At 31.3% G+C, this 23,293-nt stretch overlaps 1 protein-coding gene across 1 annotated transcript; it reads left to right on the top strand.

Moving 5' to 3' along the window:
• The first annotated feature begins 12,319 nt into the window (after window positions 1–12,319).
• On the top strand, window positions 12,320–15,728 carry LOC139900934 (uncharacterized). Its single transcript, XM_071883681.1, has 8 exons — window positions 12,320–12,392; window positions 12,518–12,910; window positions 13,040–13,345; window positions 13,451–13,900; window positions 14,016–14,562; window positions 14,656–14,961; window positions 15,080–15,179; window positions 15,270–15,728. Exons 1-8 carry the CDS (start codon window positions 12,320–12,322, stop codon window positions 15,726–15,728), a joined length of 2,634 nt encoding a protein of 877 aa, XP_071739782.1.
• The last annotated feature ends 7,565 nt before the right edge of the window (window positions 15,729–23,293 follow it).

Genomic DNA, 23,293 nt, shown 5'->3' with positions numbered 1-23,293 from the left:
AAGTTAAATCCCAATAAAAGATCAAGCTATGAAATATACTTACAAACTAAAAGTGGGTTTAGAGTTTTTACCTTCTCAAACTAATTGAGGGTTACTTCAAGATGATGATGAAGATGATGAAATGGAGCTTCTAACTTGAAGCCTCAAGTGTGTAATACCCCAAGCTTTTAACCCAACACCCTTGCCTTTGGTTAGGATTTGTTAGACACTTGAATAAGCTTGCAAAAAAAAATAAAAATTTAAGACCCTCTTGTTGCTTCAAAAAGGCCATGGCCAGATCAGTTTTTTTAGAGAGCACTTGTATCACTTGAAAGAATGAGTCTTCCTTGGTCTAAGAGTTGCACATGTATATGTGGACTTGTGTAGTCTTAAAAGTAACAAAAAACAAGCATGGGAGAGCATAGGAGTCCCCAAAATCTGCCCACTATTTTTTTTTATAAAACAATGTTTTTAACATATATATACATAAATATATATATATATATATATATATATATATATATATATATATATATATATATATATATATATATATATATATATATATATATATATATATATATATATATATATATATATATATATAAAACATGTATTTGTTTGTTACTTTCACATTTTATAAACCTTTTTATAAAATATAACACAATATAATCATTTAAACTTATAAACAATTATATATAAATTATCCAAATAATTTATCTCAAGTGATAACATTTTAACCGATTTTCTAAAATTCAAGTGTCGCGTATTTATTTAACGACCCAATCGTTAAGATTAAATACATATAAAGTGTCGGTAAGCTTGTTATTGGGTATGACCCGACTTGGATCATAACACATTAGCCACATTAATTTAATATGTCTCTCGGGCATTCGAAATACCTTCAGTTGAATTGTATATTAGCTACTAAGTATGAACTTAACGGGTAGGTACTACCCGAATTAAAACTATAAAATACTAATTTGAAGAAAAAGCTTTTATAAATGAGTTCATACTATGCTACGAAATACTATTGACTACTCTTAAAATTTTATATGATTAACTTAATTCTTTTGGGCTATTTTTGAAGGAAATGACACCGACGACTCGTCAGAATTTGAACATGAGCGAGGAAGACTTCCATGTTTTCCTTGTAGCAAACAAAGCCGCATTACAGGATGCAATGCAAAACAACAACAATAACTCTGAATCTAGCAATGCAAATAACGCCACAAGAAATCATGTAGGATGCTCCTACAAATAATTCATTGCCTGTAAACCTCTGGAATTCAATGGAACCGAGGGTTCAATCGGATTGAAATGGTAGACCAAAAAGGTTGAATCGGTGTTTGACATAAGTAAGTGTACTGAAGAAGACAAAGTAAAGTACGCTACGCATAACTTCACAGGTACTGTGTTAACATGGTGGAATACCTATCTAGAGCTAGTGGGACAAGATGCTGTGTACGCACTACCGTGGTCAGCATTCAAACATCTGGTGACTGAGCAGTATCGTCCCAGAAACAAGGTCAATAAGCTCAAAGTAGAGCTTAAGGGATTACGAACACAAGGATTCGATATTACCACATACAAACGACGATTACCGGAGTTGTGTTTATTGTGCCCAAGAGCGTTCGAAGATGAAGAGGAGAAAATCGACGCATTTGTAAAAGGGTTACCAGAAAGGATCCAAGAAGATATAAGTTCACACGAGCCCGCCTCCATACAAAAGGCGAGTCGAATGGCTCATAAACTCATAAATCAGATTGAGGAAAGAATTAAAGAGCAGGCGGCCGAAGAAGCCAACACGAAATAAATCAAGAGAAAGTGGGAAGAAACCAGTGACAAGGGTCACAATTTTAACAATCAACACAGCAATCACAACTTCAATCGCACCAAATTTCGCAACAACAACCGCAACAACAACCATCTCAACAACAATAACCATTACAACCACCGTCACAACAATAATAACAATTGCAACAACAACCAGTTCAATACCAACAAACAACAGAAACAACCAAGCTTCAGGTGTGCAGAGTACCATCCGAATGTGTTTTGCACAACATTTTGCACCAAGTGTAAGAGAAGTGGTCATGGCACGGCAAAATGTGAGGTTTACGGACCAAAGAACAACAAAAATAAAGAAACAAATAATATCGGAACAAATAATGCCTACGTAGTTTGTTATAAATGTGGAAAACCGGGCCACATTATTAGAAATTACCCAAACCAAGGGAATACTAATGGGCAAGGCCGCGGAAGAGTTTTCAATATTAATGCAGCAGAAGCGCAGGAAGACCCGGAGCTTGTTACGGGTACGTTTCTTATTGACAATACATTTGCTTATGTTTTATTTGATTCGGTTGCAGATAGAAGCTATATGAATAGAGATTTTTGTGCTAAATTAAGTTGTCCACTGACGCCTTTGGATAATAAATTTTTACTCGAATTAGCAAACGGTAAATTAATTACAGCAGATAATATATGTCTGAATCGAGAAATTAAACTGGTTAGCGAAACATTTAAGATTTATTTGATACCAGTAGAGTTAGGAAGTTTTGATGTAATAATTGGCATGTACTGGTTGAAAAAGGAGAGAGCAGAGATCATATGTTACAAAAATGCAATTCGCATTGTACGGGAAAAAGGAAAACCCTTAATGGTGTACGGAGAAAATAGCAACACGAAGCTAAATCTTATTAGTAATTTGAAAGCGCAAAAGCTAATAAGAAAAGGTTGCTATGCTGTTTTAGCACATGTCGAGAAAGTACAAACCGAAGAAAAGAAAATCAATGATGTTCCCATCGCAAAAGAATTTCCCGATGTATTTCCGAAAGAATTACCGGGACTACATCCACACCGATCCGTTGAATTTCAAATAGATCTTGTACCAGGAACTGCACCAATAGCTCGTGCTCCATACAGACTCACACCTAGCGAAATGTAGGAACTCCAAAGCCAATTACAAGAACTTTTAGAGCGTGGTTTAATTCGACCAAGCACATCACCATGGGGAGCTCCTGTTTTGTTTGTCAAAAAGAAGGACGGTACATTCAGGTTGTGTATCGACTACCGAGAGTTGAACAAACTTACCATCAAGAACCGTTATCCACTATCGAGAATCGACGACTTATTTGATCAACTACAAGTCTCGTTGGTTTATTCGAAGATCGATTTACGTTCTGGATATAATCAAATGCGGGTGAAGGAGGATGATATTCCGAAAACAGCTTTTAGGACGCGTTACGGTCATTACGAGTTTATGGTTATGCCATTTGGTTTGACTAACGCACCAGCTGTGTTCATGGACCTTATGAACCGAGTGTGTGGACCATATCTTTACAAGTTTGTCATTGTTTTCATCGATGACATACTTATCTACTCAAAGAATGATCAAGAGCACGAAGAACATTTGAGAAAAGTGCTAGAGTTGTTGAGGAAAGAAAAACTGTACGCTAAGTTTTCAAAGTGTGCATTTTGGTTGGAAGAAGTTCAATTCCTCGGTCACATAGTGAACAACGAAGGTATTCAGGTGGATCCGGCAAAGATTAAAACCGTTAAAAAATGGAAAACCCCGAAAACTCCGAAACACATACGCCAATTTTTAGGATTAGCTGGTTACTACAGAAGATTCATCCAAGATTTTTCCAAAATAGCAAAACCCTTGACTGCATTAACGAATAAAGGGAAGAAATTTGAATGGAAGAATGAACAAGAAAAAGCGTTTCAATTGTTGAAGTAAACGTTAACTACGGCATCTATATTGTCATTGCCTGAAGGGAATGATGATTTTGTGATATATTGTGACGACTCAAAGTAAGGTCTCGGTTGTGTATTAATGCAACGAACGAAGGTAATTGCTTGTGCGTCTAGACAATTGAAGATTCATGAGCAGAATTATACGACGCATGATTTAGAATTAGGCGCGGTTGTTTTTGCATTAAAGACTTGGAGGCACTACTTATATGGGGTCAAAAGTATTATATATACCGACCACAAAAGTCTTCAACATATATTTAATCAGAAACAACTGAACATGAGGCAGCGTAGGTGGATTGCATTGTTAAATGATTACGATTTTGAGATTCGTTACCACCCGAGGAAGGCGAATGTGGTAGCCGACTCTTTGAGTAGAAAGGACAGAGAACCTATATGGGTAAAAGCTATGAATATAATTATTCGCACTAACCTTACTACTCAAATAAAGGAGGCGCAACAGGGTGTTGTAAAAGAAGGGAATTTGAAGAATGAAATACCGAAAGGATCGAAGAAACACCTTAATATTCGAGAAGACGGAACCCGGTATAGAGCTGAAAGAATTTGGGTACCAAAGTTTGGAGATGTGAGAGAAATGGTACTTGGGGAAGCACATAAAACCAGATACTCAATACATCCCGGAGTGGGAAAGATGTACAAGGACCTCAAGAAACATTTTTGGTGGCCGGGTATGAAAGCCGATATTGCGAGATATGTAGGAGAATGTTTGACGTGTTCTAAGGTCAAAGCTGAACATCAGAAACCATCAGGTCTACTTTAACAACTTGAAATCCCGGAATAGAAATGGGAAAACATTACCATGGATTTCATTACTAAATTGCCAAGGACTACAAGTGGTTATGATACTATTTGGGTAATAGTCGACCGTCTCACCAAATCAGCACATTTTCTGCCAATGAGAGAAGATGACAAAATGGAGAAGTTGGAACGATTATACTTGAAGTAAGTTGTCTTCAGACATGGAATAACAATCTCTATTATCTCTGATAGGGATGGCAGATTTGTTTCAAGGTTTTGGCAGACATTACAGCAAGCATTAGGAACTCGTCTAGACATGAGTACTGCCTATCATCCACAGACTGATAGGCAGAGTGAAAGGACGATACAAATGCTTGAAGACATGCTATGAGCATGTGTTATTGATTTTGGAAACAGTTGAGATCGACACCTACTGTTAGCATAATTTTCCTATAACAACATTTACCACTCGAGTATTGAGATGGCACTGTTTGAGGCACTTTATGGTAGAAAGTGCAGGTCTCCGATTTATTGGAGTGAAGTTAGGGATAGAAAAATTACGGGTCCGGATATAATTCAAGAAAATACCGAGAAGATCATTCAAATTCAACAATGGTTAAAAACAGCCCAAAGTCGACAAAAGAGCTACGCGGACATTAAAAGAAAAGATATAGAATTTGAAATTGGGGAGATGGCCATGCTTAAGGTTTCACCTTGGAAAGGTGTTGTTCGATTTGGTAAACGGGGGAAACTAAATCTAAGATACATCGGGCCATTCAAGATTATAGATCGTGTCGGACCAGTAGCTTACCGACCTGAGTTACCTCAACAACTCGCGGCTGTACATAACACTTTCCACGTCTCAAATTTGAATAAATGTTTTGCTAAAGAAGATCTCACTATTCCGCTAGACGAAATCCGAATCAATGAAAAACTTCAATTCATCGAAGAACCCGTCGAAATAATAGACCGTGAGGTTAAAAGACTTAAGCAAAATAAAATACCAATTGTTAAGGTCTGGTGGAATGCTCATAGAGGACCCGAGTTCACCTAGGAACGTGAAGACCAGATAAAGAAGGAATACCCGCACTTATTTCCAGAAGATGCGTCAGCACCTTCAACCGCTTAAAATTTCTGGACGAAATTTATTTAACGGGTAGGTACTGTAGTGACCCGAACTTTTCCATGATTATATATTAAATGAAAACTATATTTGCATGATTAAATGTTTCCAACATGTTATGCAATCAAACTTGTTAAGACTTGATTATTTGAAATGAGTTTCATGTAGACAATTGACCACCCAAGTTGACAGGTGATTCACGAACGTTAAAACTTGTAAAAATTATATGATATATATATATATATATATATATATATATATATATATATATATATATATATATATATATATATATATATATATATATATATATATATATATATATATATATATATATATATATATATGGATATATATAGTTAACATGATATTATTATAAGAAAGTATCTCACTAGGTATATTAACAATGAGTTATATACATAAACTGAGGCTATTGAATTATGAAAATGTGAAATGATATATAACGATTATAGTTATAATAACGTCTTACTAAATACATATGTATTGTGTTAAGATATTAATACACTATGTTTAACATCATGAAATGATAATTACATATATCATTAAGAGTATTAACAATGAACTACACGAGTAAGATGAGACTACTAACTTAAGGATTTCTAAACAATACATATATGTAATGATTTTCATTGTAATAGTATTTTACACACACACACACACACATACACACACACACACACATATATATATATATATATATATATATATATATATATATATATATATATATATATATTGTACACACTATTGGTATATACACATAAAAATCTGCTCCTTAACAGCCTTAAATGATTAAGAAACATGTGGAACCAATCATTTGTCAACTAGCATGAATTATTTAGCAAGAAAACAAACTTAAGAATCTTTTCTTTCTTTATAATGAGTAAAAACGTTTTTATGATTTCACCTCATTTATCTATTCCATTTTCTCATACTTACACTCCAAATTCTCTCTCAAAATACTCCTAACATCATACTTGATCATCTCTAAGCATTTTTACCATCTTTTATCTTCAATTACAAGCTTTAATCATCATAAAAACAACCATTCAAGAACTCTTCAATAAATCTTTCAAACTTGCTAGATTACTTCCAAGCTTTCAAATCCATTCCAAGTAATCATATAAGATCAAGAAAATTTTGTTAATCTCAGTAAGTTTTCATTCTAAATCAAAGGTAAGAATCATATTCAAGATTTGGTTCAATTTTTATAAATATAACTATCTTAATTCAAGTAGTAATCTTACTTGAACTTGTTTTCGTGTCATGATTCTACTTCAAGAACTTTCAAGCCATCGAAGATCCTTTGAAGCTCAAGTTTATTTTTCATCATTTCGAGTAGGTTTACCTACTACACTTAAGGTAGTAATGATGTTCATAACATCATTTAATTCATATATATATATATAACTATCATATTCGAAGATTTGAACATGTAATCACTAGAACATAGTTTAGTTAATTCTAAACTTGTTTGCAAACAAAGTTAATCCTTCTAACTTGAATTTTAAAATCAACTAAACACATGTTCTATATCTATATGATATGATAACTTAATGATTTAAAACCTGGAAACACGAAGAACACCGTAAAATCGGTCATACGACGTCGTAGTGAAACCGGGGGCTGTTTTGGGTTAGAAAAATAAAAACTATCTTAATCTTTGAATTTGAAGTTTGTTTTTTGGAAAAATGATATTTCATATGAACATGATACTATATCCAAAAATCATGGGTAAACACAAAGTGGAAGTATATTTTTCAAAATGGTCATCAAGATGTCATTTTTTCGACGGAAATGACTACCTCTTTAAAAAATAACTTGTAACATGTATTTTCGACTATAAACTTATACTTTTTCTGTTTTAGTTTCATAAATTTCAGTTCATTATGAAACCATAGCAACTTAAATCACCCAAAACGGATTTGAAACGAAGAAATGACGGGTAAAACAAAATTGGATAAATTTGCTAGTTTTAGCTACAAAAATTTTGTAACAAATCTAGACTAACCATAACTTAACTAACTTATATTGTATTATACATGTATTCTAACATATATTATATAATCTTGGGATGCCATAGACACGTATACAATTTTTTGACATATCATATCGACCCATCTATATATATTATTTGGAACAACCATAGACACTCTATATGCAGTAATGCTTGAGTTAGCAATACAGGGTTGAGGTTGATTCCAAAAATATATATACTTTGAGTTGTGATCTAGCCTAAGACGTGTATACACTGGGTCAAGGATTGATTCAAGATAATATATATTGATTTATTTCTGTACATCTAACTGTGGACAACTAGTTGTACGTTACTAATGAGGACTGCTAACTTAACAAACTTAAATCATAAAAACGTAATAAAAAATGTTGTGAATATATTTCAATCATACTTTGATATATATGTACACATTTGTTATAGGTTCGTGAATCGACCAGTGGCCAAGTCTTATTTCCAACGAAGGAAAAATATGTGAAAGTGAGTTATAGTCCTACTTTTTAAATCTAATATTTTTTGGATGATAATACATGCAGTTTTATAAATGTTTTACAAAATAGACACAAGTACGTGAAACTACATTCTATGGTTGAATTATTAAACCGAATATGCCCCTTTTTAGTCTGGTAATCTAAGAATTAGGGAACATACACCCTAATTGACTCGAATCCTAAAGATAGATCTATTGGGCTCAACAAACCCCATCCAAAGTACCGGATTCTTTAGTACTTCGAATTTATCATGTCCGAAGGGAGTCCCGGAATGATAGGGGATATTCTATATGCATCTTGTTAAGGTCGGTTACCAGGTGTTCACCATATGAATGATTTTTATCTCTATACAGTTTGCGAAATGCCTGATACGAGATGTGTATTTATGAGAAATGAAATCTTGTGGTCTATTATTACAATTTGATAAATATATAGGTTAAACCTATAACTCACCAACATTTTTTGTTGACGTTTTAAGCATGTTTATTCTCAGGTGATTGTTAAGAGCTTCCGCTGTTGCATACTAAATTAAGGATAAGATTCGGAGTCCATGCTTGTATAATATTGTTTAAAAACTGCATTCGAAGGCATATATTGATGTGTAATATTATTGTAAACCATTATGTAATGGTCGTGTGATAACGCTATATTTTAGATTATCATTATTTGATAATCGTCATAATATTTTAAAAGTTATGATTTCTTTTAAAATCGAATGCAGCCTTTCAAAAGCGTCTCATATAGAGGTCAAAACCTCGCAACGAAATCAATTAATGTGGAACATTTATAATCAATATGAATGGGACATTTCAGAATCAGTGAAGAACTGAAGGTAATATCATGGGGAAATTATTAATATAGTATAGCTTTTGAATATACATTGTTAATAGTTACCTCGTTTTTACTCGTTGCCGATGAGTTTCGGAAGAGAACCTACTCGGGTCGATATGTTTAAGAAATGTTTTACAAATGGAAGTGCTGATGGTGAAGCTGCAACTGTACTCGTAAGTGATTTTACAAACACTATTAAAATATCCTACACATGATATCAGTAGATGTATATTTATATGTTAATCACCATAAACCACCTATGAGGTTTTTATTTCATTTGGAGTAGACTTTTAGTGACTTTTACCTTTGTGATTTGTTCCTGCGCTTCAGTTGGGTTATTTTATCTTGTAAGTTAATTAGTTGTATATTTATATACTAATCACCATAAACCACTTGATAATCTTCTAGCCAATTTATTTGAGGTGAATATTAATAGAGTCTTCAATTGATAGTCACCAGTTGCTTTTCATTATGTATTAATGTCGAAATACCAAAATCCTAGTCTAGCATTCATATGTTAAGCATTAGATATATCGAATATCTGGGTGTGATTGGGCTATACTTTAGCATTTGATCCATCCACACCAAATTAATCCAAACTTCCTATTTTACCCTGAAACTACTATTTAGTCAATATACTATCTATAAGGGTAAAATAGGTAATTTATATTGTTTTGGTGTGGATGGATCAAAACTAGTGTGGCAGGATCAACCCCGAATTTTTTGAATTTACCAAAATTTTTGAATGAAAACATCAGCTTAAAAATTTGGCTCCAAAATCCGTGATATTGGCGGTAATGTTTGAGAGGGTAATTTTGGTGAAAATTAATTGAGGATAACTTCTCTATCTAGTTACATATTTACTTACATATACTCCGTATAATTTAAATAAATAATACGTATCTATCTATTTATTTAATTTAATTTTTTTTAATATTAAATATCTAAAATGATGATGTTATAAATAAACATTTTCTAAGCATAAAAATAATTCAAAATAAAAAAGAAAAGTTTTAAAACATCTTTGATGATGTCATTATTTTATATTAAATTTATTAAAAAATAATACGAAATCTTTTATAAAAGGAAATACTAATCTTCAAAAGAACACCAACATATTTACAAGTTCATGTTGGCCGTTAACCTAAACGAACATCGTTTATCATAATATTGATCCTAATTGAACATCGTTTATCATGTATGTTAATTTTTTTAACGTAAGTACAGTGCATTAAGATCAATATATGAATCAACATAATTAAGATCATCGAAGACCCGATAAGCCTTTAATTAGAGCATTCGCTACCTCAGCTCATTCAATCATTGATGGTATATTATAATTGAGATCGCCTGATCGATTGAGTTCATATGTCTTATCATATCATTCGTCCAGTTCTAAACTGCTTGAATAGCTTGTTAGGTGATATACCATGCACGCATTAAGTTCGTTCGATAATCAAGCTCATCCGGCCTTGATCATCATTACGATGGGTCGATGGCACTAAACCTCAAACCCTAAACATTAAACCCTAAACCCTAAGCAGTACTAAACCAACAACAACAACAACAACAAACATACCCAATATCACATGTGTGAGGTATGGGGGAGGTGAGACGTAGACAATCCTACCTCTATCATATCCAAGAATAAAGAGAAATCATTTCTCTACCCCGAGTGAAACACTCACAAGCTACAGTAGAGAAATTCCTCCCGGCCTCTCTCTATTCACAATAAACCAATAAACCCTAAACCCTACACCCTAAACCCTAAACCTGATTTAAACCCTAAACCATAAACCGTACCCCAAACCCTAAACTCTTAACCCTAAATTACGTACCCTAGTCATTAAACCATAAACCTTAAACCCCAAACACTAAAACCATAAACCCAATCCCTAGCTAAAAGTTCAAACAAGAACCATACAAATTAATGGCGAAAACTACGAGAACCATTTAATTTCAATTGGTGACACCACGTGATCGACTTGATAATTCAATTCGCATGTAAATGTTAATGGCCGGATAGTAACTAAGATTTAACAAAAAAAAAAATTTAAAAACATATATATAATATCTAATTAACCAACCATATTAATATTAGATATATATAATTTCTCGTATGTACGTACGTGCAGGTATGTTGTGAGCATGTGAACATTTATACCCTAAACCCTACCCTAAAGTACCGGCCTAAACCCTATATATACCCCAAACCCGACCTATACCTAAACCCTAAACCCTAAACCCTAAATCCTAAACCAGCCTATACCCCAAACCCTACACGCACCTGAATCCCTAATAATTATTAGCATGGTTAACGTACAATATTAATTAGACCATGCATATATATATATATATATATATATATATATATATATATATATATATATATATATATATATATATATATATATATATATATATATATATATATATATACCCTAAACATTACATTAAATTACCATAAACAAATTAATAACCCTAAACCCTAAATCATTATATAACCAAAACCCGGCCTATATACCTAAACCCTGAACCCTGAACCGAACCCTAAACCCTAAACCCTAAACCCGCCTATACCCCAAACCCTACACGCACCCTAATCCCTAATAATTATTAGCATGGTTAACGTACATATTAATTAAAACACGCATATATACCCTAAACATTACATTTAACCATAAACAACCCTAAACCCTAAATCATTAGTGTTAGTTGTATATTATATAGCTTTAAGCTTGTCCAAGTCGATGTTATGATTATACGTCACTAGATCTTCCGATATGCTTTAACCTCGTCCAATAAGCCTAGGTGTATAAGATCTATTTGGACAGGCTTAACCTAGTATTTTATGTTTTACAATTTATTTGAATTATATTCTTATCTTAAACTTATATTACTAGTTACATCTTAAAATTAGATGTATCATAATAATCAAAATTCAAAATTATTATTATTAAGATGAGTTTGCAGATCTAAGTTAATTGCAATCATCAAGTACGTGTGTAATTGCAATCGATCATCATCAGTTATTGAAGATGTGTTTGCAGACCTAAGTAAATACTGTACGAAATTGAAGACAGTAGATAAGTTAATTGCAATCATCGAAAAATTGGGTCACCTTTGTTTCATACGCTTTGTCCATACCCCTGCATACGAAAAAGAACTTGACAAATTTATTGAACCAGGTTAATTTCTTTCTCCTGCTTGACGAATATATATATATATATATATATATATATATATATATATATATATATATATATATATATATATATATATATATATATATATATATATATTCCAATTAATTAAATAGATTTTGTAAAATACAGGTCTATGATGGACTCGACTTGGATGTCTAAATGTAGATCTACCCCTGAATTTGAAGAAGGACTCGACAAATTCTTAGAACGTATTTTCTCTAGAAAGGAAATAGGTGGTCATATATATATTGTCCATGCATAAATTGCGGTAATCTCAAAGGGGTTGATCGGGTTGAGGCTTAATCACATCTACTATGTGACAGTTTTTTCGAAGGCTATAAAATTCCAACTGTGCTTCTCGAACCAGATGATACACTAACGTGGGATGCTGAAGATGATATGGAAGGATTGACCGAATCCATCTTCCATATGTTTGAAGATGAAGATGATGTTGTTATCCCAGAAACTGAAAATCAGAGTAATGTACCAAACATAAATGCTGAAAGGTTTTATAAGGTATTGGGAGATGCAAAAAAAGAACTATATCCGGACTGTAAGTTCTCTGTTCTTTCGTTCATTGTTAGACTCTTCCATTCGAAGTGTGTTGGAAAATGTAATAAAAAAGGATTCAGCATGATTCTTGACATAATGAGGGAAGCCTTCCCTCATGCTTCCATACCGAAGTCATTGTATGAAGTCAGGAAGTTAATAAGAGAGTTGGGTCTTGGTTATGAGAAAATTGATGCTTGTAAAATATGTTTTTATGTTGTACTGGAAACAAAACAAGGACAAAATTATATGTGACGTATGTCAGACCTCAAGATATAAACAAAGTAACAAAATGATTCTGAAAAAGAGTCAACCACACAAGCTGATAATGATGGTGATTATAAAGCTAAGAAGGTTGGAGCAAAAGTGTTGCATTATTTTCCACTCATACCATGGTTGCAAAGATTGTTTATGTCTCCTAAAACGTCCGAGTCCATGAGATGGCATCAAGAGAGTCATACGAAAGATGGTATATTAAGACATCCTACAGATTCACCAGCCTGGAAAACATTCGATCATCAGAATCGTGAATTTGCTAAAGAACCTTGTAATATGAGGCTTGGTTTGGCGAGTGATGGGTTTAACCCTTTTGGAAACATGAGTGTTTCACATAGTACCTGACCTGTTGTTTTGATACCGTATAATCTACCACCATGGTTGTGCATGAAAAAACCTTTTTTGTTCCTAACTTTACTTATACCTGGTCCATCTGCTCCAGGTAATAATATAGACGTCTATATGCAACCTCTAATTAATGAGTTGAAGGAGTTGTGGGATACTGGAGTTAATACTTATGATGCATCCACAAAGAGTAACTTCCCACTGCATGCATATTTGCTATGGACGATAAGTGACTTTCCTGCTTATGCGAATTTATCGGGTTGGAGCACTAAAGGTAAATTAGCTTGTCTTTCTTGCCATAAGGAAACCAAATCAATACGGTTATCAACCTCCCACAAAGATATCTTCATGGCACATCGTCGCTGGTTGGAAATGTGGCATGCTTTTCATTTTTTAAAAGATGCTTTTGAAGGCACGGAAGAACATGAAGGACCACCGTTGTGTTTAACAGGGGAAAAAGTGCTTGTGGACCTGAAAGGTTTTAATATAAAATTTGGAAAACTTGTGAAGGATAACCCATCTTTACCATTTAACAGAAAGAAGAGAAGTATTTTTTTTTGAGTTACCATACTGGAAAAATAACTTAATACGTCATAATATAGACGTAATGCATACTGAAAAGAATGTATGTGATAGTGTCATTGGAACATTAATGAATATAGATGGAAAGACCAAGGATCATTTAAAAGCACGTCATGATTTGAAAGAAATGGGTATTAGACCTGAACTTCATCCAGAACCTTTACCAAATGGCAAAGTGTATTTGCCTCCTGCATATTTCGTATTGGATAAAAAGGAGAAAGAAAAATTTTGTAAGGTGCTAAAAAGGGTGAAAGTTCCAGATGGTTATGCTGCTAATATTTCTAGGTGCATTCAGGTACAACCTCCAAAAATTTTAGGCCTAAAAAGTCACGATAATCATATTTTGATGCAGCAGTTGCTTCCCGTGGCTATACGAAATATTTTACCTCATGATGTGCGTTCTGTTATCATGAAGTTATGTCGGTACTACAGACAATTATGCTCAAAAGTTCTTAAGACTACTGACTTAATTCGGATGGAAAAAGATATTGTAAAAATACTTTGTGATTTAGAAAGGATTTTTTCACCATCATTTTTTGACGTCATGATTCATCTATCGGTTCATCTAGCTTCAGAGGACAGATTAGGGGGACCTGTTCATTACCGTTGGATGTATCCAATAGAGAGGTGACCATTTATGATGTAGTAAATTATACTGTACTTGTTTAAATATATATGACTGTTTTGAATCTGATATACACTTTTTTGACCACTGATCAGGTATTTAGGTACAATAAAATCATATGTGCGAAACAGGAGTAAACCCGAGGGTTCAATTGCCGAAGGATATCTAGCTGAAGAGTGTGTTTCATTTTGTACTTTGTATTTAGCTAGTGATGTCGAGACTATACATAATAAGACTAGTCAGAATCATGATGATGGTGGTGATGAGACTGTTTTACCAATATTTTGTATGTCTGGTCGACCCATTAGTGCAACAAACGTAGTAAAATTTGGCCACGACACTTTGGCTATTACGTACTCACATGTGTTGTTCAATTGTAGTGAAATAGATTTCTTACGAACGTAAGTTATTTAAATTTACTATGTTATTAGATTAGTATTTTTTATATGACATTGTGTAATTTTGACGATAATGTACATATATTAATATATTATTATCTTTTTATTACTTTGATTGCAGAGAGCATCTGAATATTCTACGTCAAGAATATCAGACTAAAAGTAAGCGTTACATTGAATGTTTTCATAGTCGGGAGTTTCAGGAGAGGCTGACTGATTATGTAAGTAATTTTGCTAGTTTTATTACGATAATGTAGTGATCATGATATATATAACTGAGCGAAACTTATAAAAAAATTGCCTCAAATCAGGTTGATGAGGATATGGCTGGGGATAACAGAATCATAAATGATATAACGGCATTGGGAAACGGTCCATATGTGGTTGTAAAGAAAAATAAGGGATATATCATAAATGGTTTCAGATTTCACATTAAAGATGTAGAGAAGAATAGGACAACACAAAATAGCGAAGTTATGATTGATGCCGTAACAAGTAGCTTCTCAAGTGCTAGTGATAACAATCCTATTTTGGGAGATGTAACTTACTACGGTATTTTATATGATATAATCGAGTTGCAGTATGCTGACAATAAGCAAATAGTTTTGTTCCATTGTGATTGGATATCAGGTGCTTCTAGGATAAAACTTGATGAGAACGGGTTTACGACACTCGATTTTCGAGGTATGAAGCTAACTAAAGAGCCTTATATTCTAGCTTTGCAAGCACAACAAGTATTCTATGTTCAAGATCGTGCTCGTAAAGGTTAGAAAGTTGTGATCAAGACAACACCTAGAGATAATTTTGACATGGATGAACAAAGATGTGTCGATGATGTAGAAACGCATTTGCAGAGTGACACACCGATGGTGTGACAACCCGAAAATTTCCGACCAAATTTAAACATTAATCTTTATATGTTTTCGACACGATAAGCAAAGTCTGTAATATTGAATCTCAAGAATTTTAAACTATGTTCATACATTCATTTCACCTCGACTAAATAGCAACGATTCACAAACCATTATATAATTGGATATGAATATGTATATATATGTATATGCATATATTATAACTTGAAAATATTAACAAAGTATTAAACGTATAATACTTTACATGAACGTATTTGTTTCAATATGTTTATCGATGGAATTAGAAGATAATATCAAATGATTGATTTATCAGATACATTGTATGATTATGAGTCTCTGTTGAGAGGTCCACTTTGATTTAGGAAACCTTTTTTAACGGTATTCGGAATAAATGGTAATGTGATTTATAAGTAAGAACAAAAGTGTCAAATAATGAGAATTGGACAAAGTTAGTGGAAGACTAAATTACATAATAATCAATTAGTGTCAAAACACTTTTCGATATAATATAACTTGATTATTTAAAATGTCTTTGATTAAATAACGTATATTGGTTGATAACTTGCAACATGTATTTAAAACGTGTTTAGGTATATTAGATATATTTTGATTTCAAATTAATTAAACAAACGATTGTAACGCTCGCTTATTGATTCGATTGATATTTAGATTTGTCAATTAGAACATTAAGAGGTTAAAATAACGCTAGTACATAAATGAACTATACTTAGTTAAGTTTTAAAATGAAAATGACATATAATATAATAACTCCTATTATGTAAACGATCTTAAGTTACACTTTGAAATATAATTAATATTTGAAAAACTAAATATTATATTAGTAAATGAATATTTCTAATATATATAAACTTATATTTCTAAATGAATATATATATATATATATATATATATATATATATATATATATATATATATATATATATATATATATATATATATATATATATATATATATTCAAAATAATAAAATATAACTTTACTATAAAACGTTTGATTTAAAATAACATATTTTGATAACCAACGAGACATTGATTTATAGAAGCAAATGATCAAAACACTTGAATGATTAGGTTACGCTTGGAGTGATATATTTATTGATAAGTTAAGTCTATATTTTTGTTAAAGGTACACATCACAAAACGTAAAACGTTATTATTCTAGTGCACGAAACGTCGTTCGAAAAATCGGAACCGAGACGTGAGTTGAGAATTAACGTACAAGTTTTTGAAATTAAAGTTACAAGTCACCTATGCTGGTAAATATAATATATATATATATATATATATATATATATATAATTATATAAATTAATTAAATATATATATAATATAAGTAAAACTGTCGGCAAGGAAAAATGAAGTGCATATGAGCTGGAAAAGGGGTTCATGTGATCGCATGATTTCCCCCCTATATCCTCATGCGATCGCATGAGGAGTGGGTAGAGGTCAGGTTCTATAAATCGAGCGATCTGTGCACTGGTTCTCTCATTCATTTCACCTACTCCGTAATTATTTAATTATTTATATTAATATTATTATTATTATTATTATTATTATTATAATTATAATTATAATTATAATTATAATTATAATTATAATTATTATTATTATTATAATTATAATTATTATTATTATTATTATTATTATTATTATTATTATTATGAAGATTAATATTATTATTAATCTTATAGTTAGGAGTATTATTAGTATTATTATACATAAAATACTACGACGGAGTTATGAATGAGTCATTTCAAAGTAAGTTTTTCGAGCGGGATAGAGCTAGGAAAATTATGGGTTATTGCTATGGAGGTTATGGGTATGGTTCGGGGGTATGCTCGTGAGGTCAATATAGTGTTTATCATCTCCATTGCATCTACGTACTTTCCTGCAATATTGAATCACAATATTGATACGTGAGCACTCATAACTTAACTTTTATATATTAATAGTGTATCCCTGACTAGTGCTCGAGTATATCTCATTATGCATGCTTGTATGTTTAACTTTGTCATTAAATAGTTTATGATAGATCATGAATTTAATACTTATGCTACTAGGATAAGGTATATGATATCCATGTCGTTGGAAAGCTGACAAAAAATCAATAACTTTTCATTTATGAATTGTATGGTTTCGATGAATGGATTAAAAGATATAGTCAACTGAATTATTATTAATTTTAGTAGTTATTATTGTTAAAATGATTATTATTACTATCGTCGTTATTATCGTCGTTATTATCGTCGTTATTATTATTATCTAAAAAATATTATTATTGTTATCATTATCATTATTGTTATCAATATAAATATTATCATTAAAATCGTTATTGTTATTATTAATACTATCTTAATTATAACTTACTTATTATTATTATTATTATTATTATTATTATTATTATTATTATTATTATTATTATTATTATTATTATTATTATTATTATTATTATTATTATTGTTATTATTATTATTATTATTATTATTATTATTATTATTATTAGTATTATCATCAGTATTATTATAATTATTATTTTTAGTATCATTATCATCATTAAAACTAATATTAGTATCATCTAATTATCATGATTAATATTATTACCATTATTATAAATGCGATATAAATGAAGACTAAAAGCTATTAAACAAATTGATTAGGAAATAATGAGTATGAGTATCATGATGAAATTAAAATATTGTAAGATATTTATTTAGATAAAATTATCGTTCTTATTATTTTTATCATTATTATTATTATTAAAAGTATCGTTAGTGTTAAAACTATCATTTTATCAAAAATTATCATTTTAATTGAAATATCATTGTTATTATAAAATATCATTATTATTATCATTTTAGTTTTATTATTAAAATTATCATTTTGAATAGAATTATTATTTTATATAAAATATTATTTTAAAGTTAATATTAAAAGGTATCGTAATTATTATAATTACCATGATTAGAATTATCATTTTATTATCATTATTAGTAAATATAAATATTATTATTATTATTAGTAGAATAATGATAATTATTATTATTACAAAATAATACAACTTTTACTTATTATTATTATTATTATCAATATCGTTTTATCAAATAAATATGTGATACAAAGATATTTTCACCACACGAAATATAATAATACATACCACTATAGTTTTTACGATATTAAGTGAACTATATAAACTATATTATTTAAGATATATATAAAAGCATATTTTTATCATATATAAAATACTAATATACATTTTTATTTATTAATAAATGACTTGTATTATTTACTTTAATAAAATCTGATAAATATATTTAAATATATAAAATGGCTATTTAAGTTAAATAATAAACATGTATTGATTTTTTAAAGTCATTTTGGTCAAAATTGACTTTTGTTGACTTTTGCATAATTATCTCGAGCATTAGGATTGTGATACACTACGACTTGACCTTAATTGTTAGACAGATATTGACCATTATATATATATATATATATATATATATATATATATATATATATATATATATATATATATATATATATATATATAGGTTCGTGAATCCAAGGCTAACCTTGCATTGTTCAATGTCGTCATATTTATTTTTACTACAAAATGCAGTATTGTGAGTTTCATTTGCTCCCTTTTTAAATGCTTTTGCAATATATATTTTTGGGACTGAGAATACATGCGCTGCTTTTATAAATGTTTTACGAAATAAACACAAGTAATTGAAACTACATTCTATGGTTGGATTATCGAACCGAATATGCCCTTTTTTAGTCTAGTAATCTAAGAATTAGGGAACAGGCACCCTAATTGACGCGAATCATAAAGATAGATCTATCGGGCCCAACGAGCCCCATCCAAAGTACCGGATGCTTTAGTACTTCGAATTTATCATGTCCGAAGGATGTCCCGGAATGATGGGGATATTCTATATGCATCTTGTTAAGGTCGATTACCAGGTGTTCACCATATGAATGATTTTTATTTCTATGCAGTGCGAAATGCCTGATATGGGATGTATATTTATGAGAAATGGAAATGAAAATCTTGTGGTCTATTAAGATAATGGAAATGATTGTTTATGATAAACTAATGAACTCACCAACCTTTTGGTTGACACTTTTAAGCATGTTTATTCTCGGGTATGAAAGAAATCCTCCGCTGTGCATTTGCTCATTTTAACGATATTACTTGGTGTCATTCATGGCATATTTCAAAAGACGTTGCATTCGAGTCGTTGAGTTCATCAAGAATATAATTAGGTTATGTATAGTTTGGATATTATGAAATGATATGCATGCCTGTCAACTTTCGATGTAATGAAAGTTTGTCTTTTAAAAACGAATGCAATGTTTGTAAAATGTATCATATAGAGGTCAAATACCTCGCAATGTAACCATATGTTATTGTATTCGTCCTTATGGATTAGGATGGGTCGTCTCAGATGGGTCCTCAAATTGTAAAAAATGCGACTATTGAATTGGTTAGAGACGATTTGATAGGGGATATTGTTGATGATGATACTATATTAGTTGCTGCTGCTACAGCTAAAAATCAAACTGGAGATGCTTCCTGAAGCAATGTTAATGATATTTTGAGGGAAGATTTATTGTTTGTCATTTTGTCCTTTTGTTGTATTTATCAAAGTTATCTCAACACTGTAGTTTTTGAAGATGATGATGGATTCATTGTTTATCATTTTGTTCTTTTGTATGATACATATATCTTAAATTTCAATATTTGACCATAACCATGAGAATGGTTAGATAGTGAATATATCCCAAATTTGCAAAATATGTGTTGTAACTTGTACTCTACTTTATCAGCTACAGTGAGTATGCATCCCTATATGTAGGTAATACTCTAAAGTCAAGATTATTCTGGATACTCAGTATTTTATGTATACAATCAATATGCATTAAAGTGTTGTACCATACAACACTTTAATGCATATTATTTGTGTACATATCATAAATAAGTTGTGTACATAAATCATCATCACCCATAAACTGATACTTTGATAATAGAAATTACTACGGATTTATATTTACATCAAATTAGTAAAAATATTACAAAATCTAAAATATATATACCATAAAATTTTAACAAATCATATGATTTGTGCAAAAATACCCAACTCATACGCTCAAAAACAAGACATGCATTCCGATTGAGTTTCCCACCCATCATGAATTGGAGTATAACCATTGTGGCCCTTGATAGTGCAGCGCGTTGCCATGTCATCAAAAGGATGGTGGTTGAATCTCCATAACCCCCCCCCCCCCCCACCAAACCTAAAACCTTAGTTCTCACCGAAACTACCACATCTGGCACTAACCATGGTGGGAATGTTCGATCAAGAATTTGGAAGCCGATGTCCTTGTCCTCTATTTTGTGAGAGGCGAACATGACCAAACCATAAACATAACATGTCTCCTTAAGTTGCATGTTCGAAGCTTTATTTAATAAACGAAGCCCTTCATATATGTAATTACCATCGAAATAACCCCTCAAACCATAGAGAAAAAGCGCATTAGGGTTTCCTAAAATAAAACATAGAAGGATCATATTGACCAACTTAGGGTGATCAAACCATAATAAATGCCACAACGTATCAAGAGAAATCCTTTTATAAACCAAAGGATGCTCCGAGTGCTTCAAAAAATCTTTGCAAACCCTCTTGCATCTGAATAACTGGCCGGATGAATCCTGACCAACTCTAGATAAGATCTCTACAAGCATATCTTGTGAAAGAGCTTCTAGAATGTTCGGTTGACTAACGTTAACATCGATTTTTTGTTTTTTGCGATATGACTATCCATTTATGCTTTTTGATTGATTAACGTAAAAAAGATGAAAATTTTCTAGTTTTGTGTTTGGTGATAGAGAGATGTTTCTGTAGTAGAAGGATATGGGAAAAGTCACCACAAGTGAGAGAAATATTCAACTTGCTGTCTTTTTTTAAAGCTGATTTTTGGTGCATTCAAACGACTTCATAAGTTACCACGTGTGCACTAATGATGATTTTATTTTCTTATTTTTTTAACAAAAGGAAGAACATTTTATTACTCCAGATAACAAATATTTAGACATGTCAACGTTTTATTGTATGGGATAGATTTTTTTTTTGAAAGGCAAAATTTTTTTTTGATATATCACAAACGTTTACACATATAACTATATGAACTAGTAACACGAACGGACGAACACGAAATATTTACAAAATACCATGACAAAATTTTGATGTTATAATGGCATCCCGTAATGATGCAAACCTAATAGGTGAATAATTTGAAATATTTTTAACATCTCTAAGCATCACAAAGTTTTTGACACTTCAAAGCATTTATGTGTTACAACTTACAAGTGTCAAAAATAAAATCATCAACTAGATAAATAATAATTTTATTTGTTTGGAAAAATACTCGTGTGATGTAAGACTCAATGTTTTGGCGGGTTGTTTTTTTTTTTAATTTTATATTTGAGATATTTTAATGTTCAGTATGTCATTTTCGCTCAAAAGAAACCTAAAAAAACACTTTCATTATATTTTTAATTAATAGTTCTAATAAAAAAAGAAAACTTACAAGAAAGCTCACAACAACCACCAAATCCTCCATGATGAAATTAGGTTTTTGTTTCTTCTTGATCAGCATTTACCTTTCTTTAAACCTATCGATACACTTTATAAGGGTTTATCGATATCAAAACCTGATCGATTTTGCTTAGGGTTTACTTCGTTGTTTTTAATACACTTTAAAATGAACCAATTAATGGATCTGCATAAATTTATGTTCTTTATTTGCACATTAGGGTTTATATGCATCTGTTTGTTTGCAGGTGTAATCAATTTACAACTATACACATATATGCAGGTGTAATTAATGCCATGATGTCTATTAATAATTTAGGGTTTATATGCATCTGTTTGTTTACAGGTGTAATCAATTTACAACTATACACATATATGCAGATGTAATTAATGCCATGAGGTCTACTATGAATTTAGGGTTTATATGCATCTGTTTGTTTGAAGGTGTAATCATTTTACAACTATACACATATATGCATCTGTTTGTTTGCATCTTTTAAGGAAACAATGATCTGTTCGCATACTCCTTCAATTTATCGCAAAAGCCCTTTAGATGAAACTGAAGTGTCTGATGTTAGTCCAGATCAATGTTGTAGTCATCAGTGAAAGCGACAAATGTTTGGGTGACTTAGAGGCTCACTAACCATAGACATCAGAGTTCTTTCTCTCCGGTAACAAGCATTTTGAAAGCGACAAATGTTTTTACTCTGCTTGTTCCTGAGAGAAATAACTATGATTTCTATGGTCTGATTATGGAATTGTGACTCAATGCATTGCTAACATGAGGGTCAATGATCAGTATTTGACTAATTTACTGCTGAAAAGGGGAAGTGATTCTCACACA

Source organism: Rutidosis leptorrhynchoides, chromosome 3 (genome assembly GCF_046630445.1).
Source record: "Rutidosis leptorrhynchoides isolate AG116_Rl617_1_P2 chromosome 3, CSIRO_AGI_Rlap_v1, whole genome shotgun sequence".
In the NCBI taxonomy this organism is placed as follows: Eukaryota; Viridiplantae; Streptophyta; class Magnoliopsida; order Asterales; family Asteraceae; genus Rutidosis; species Rutidosis leptorrhynchoides.
This window is presented reverse-complemented; position numbering and strand designations above follow the sequence as displayed.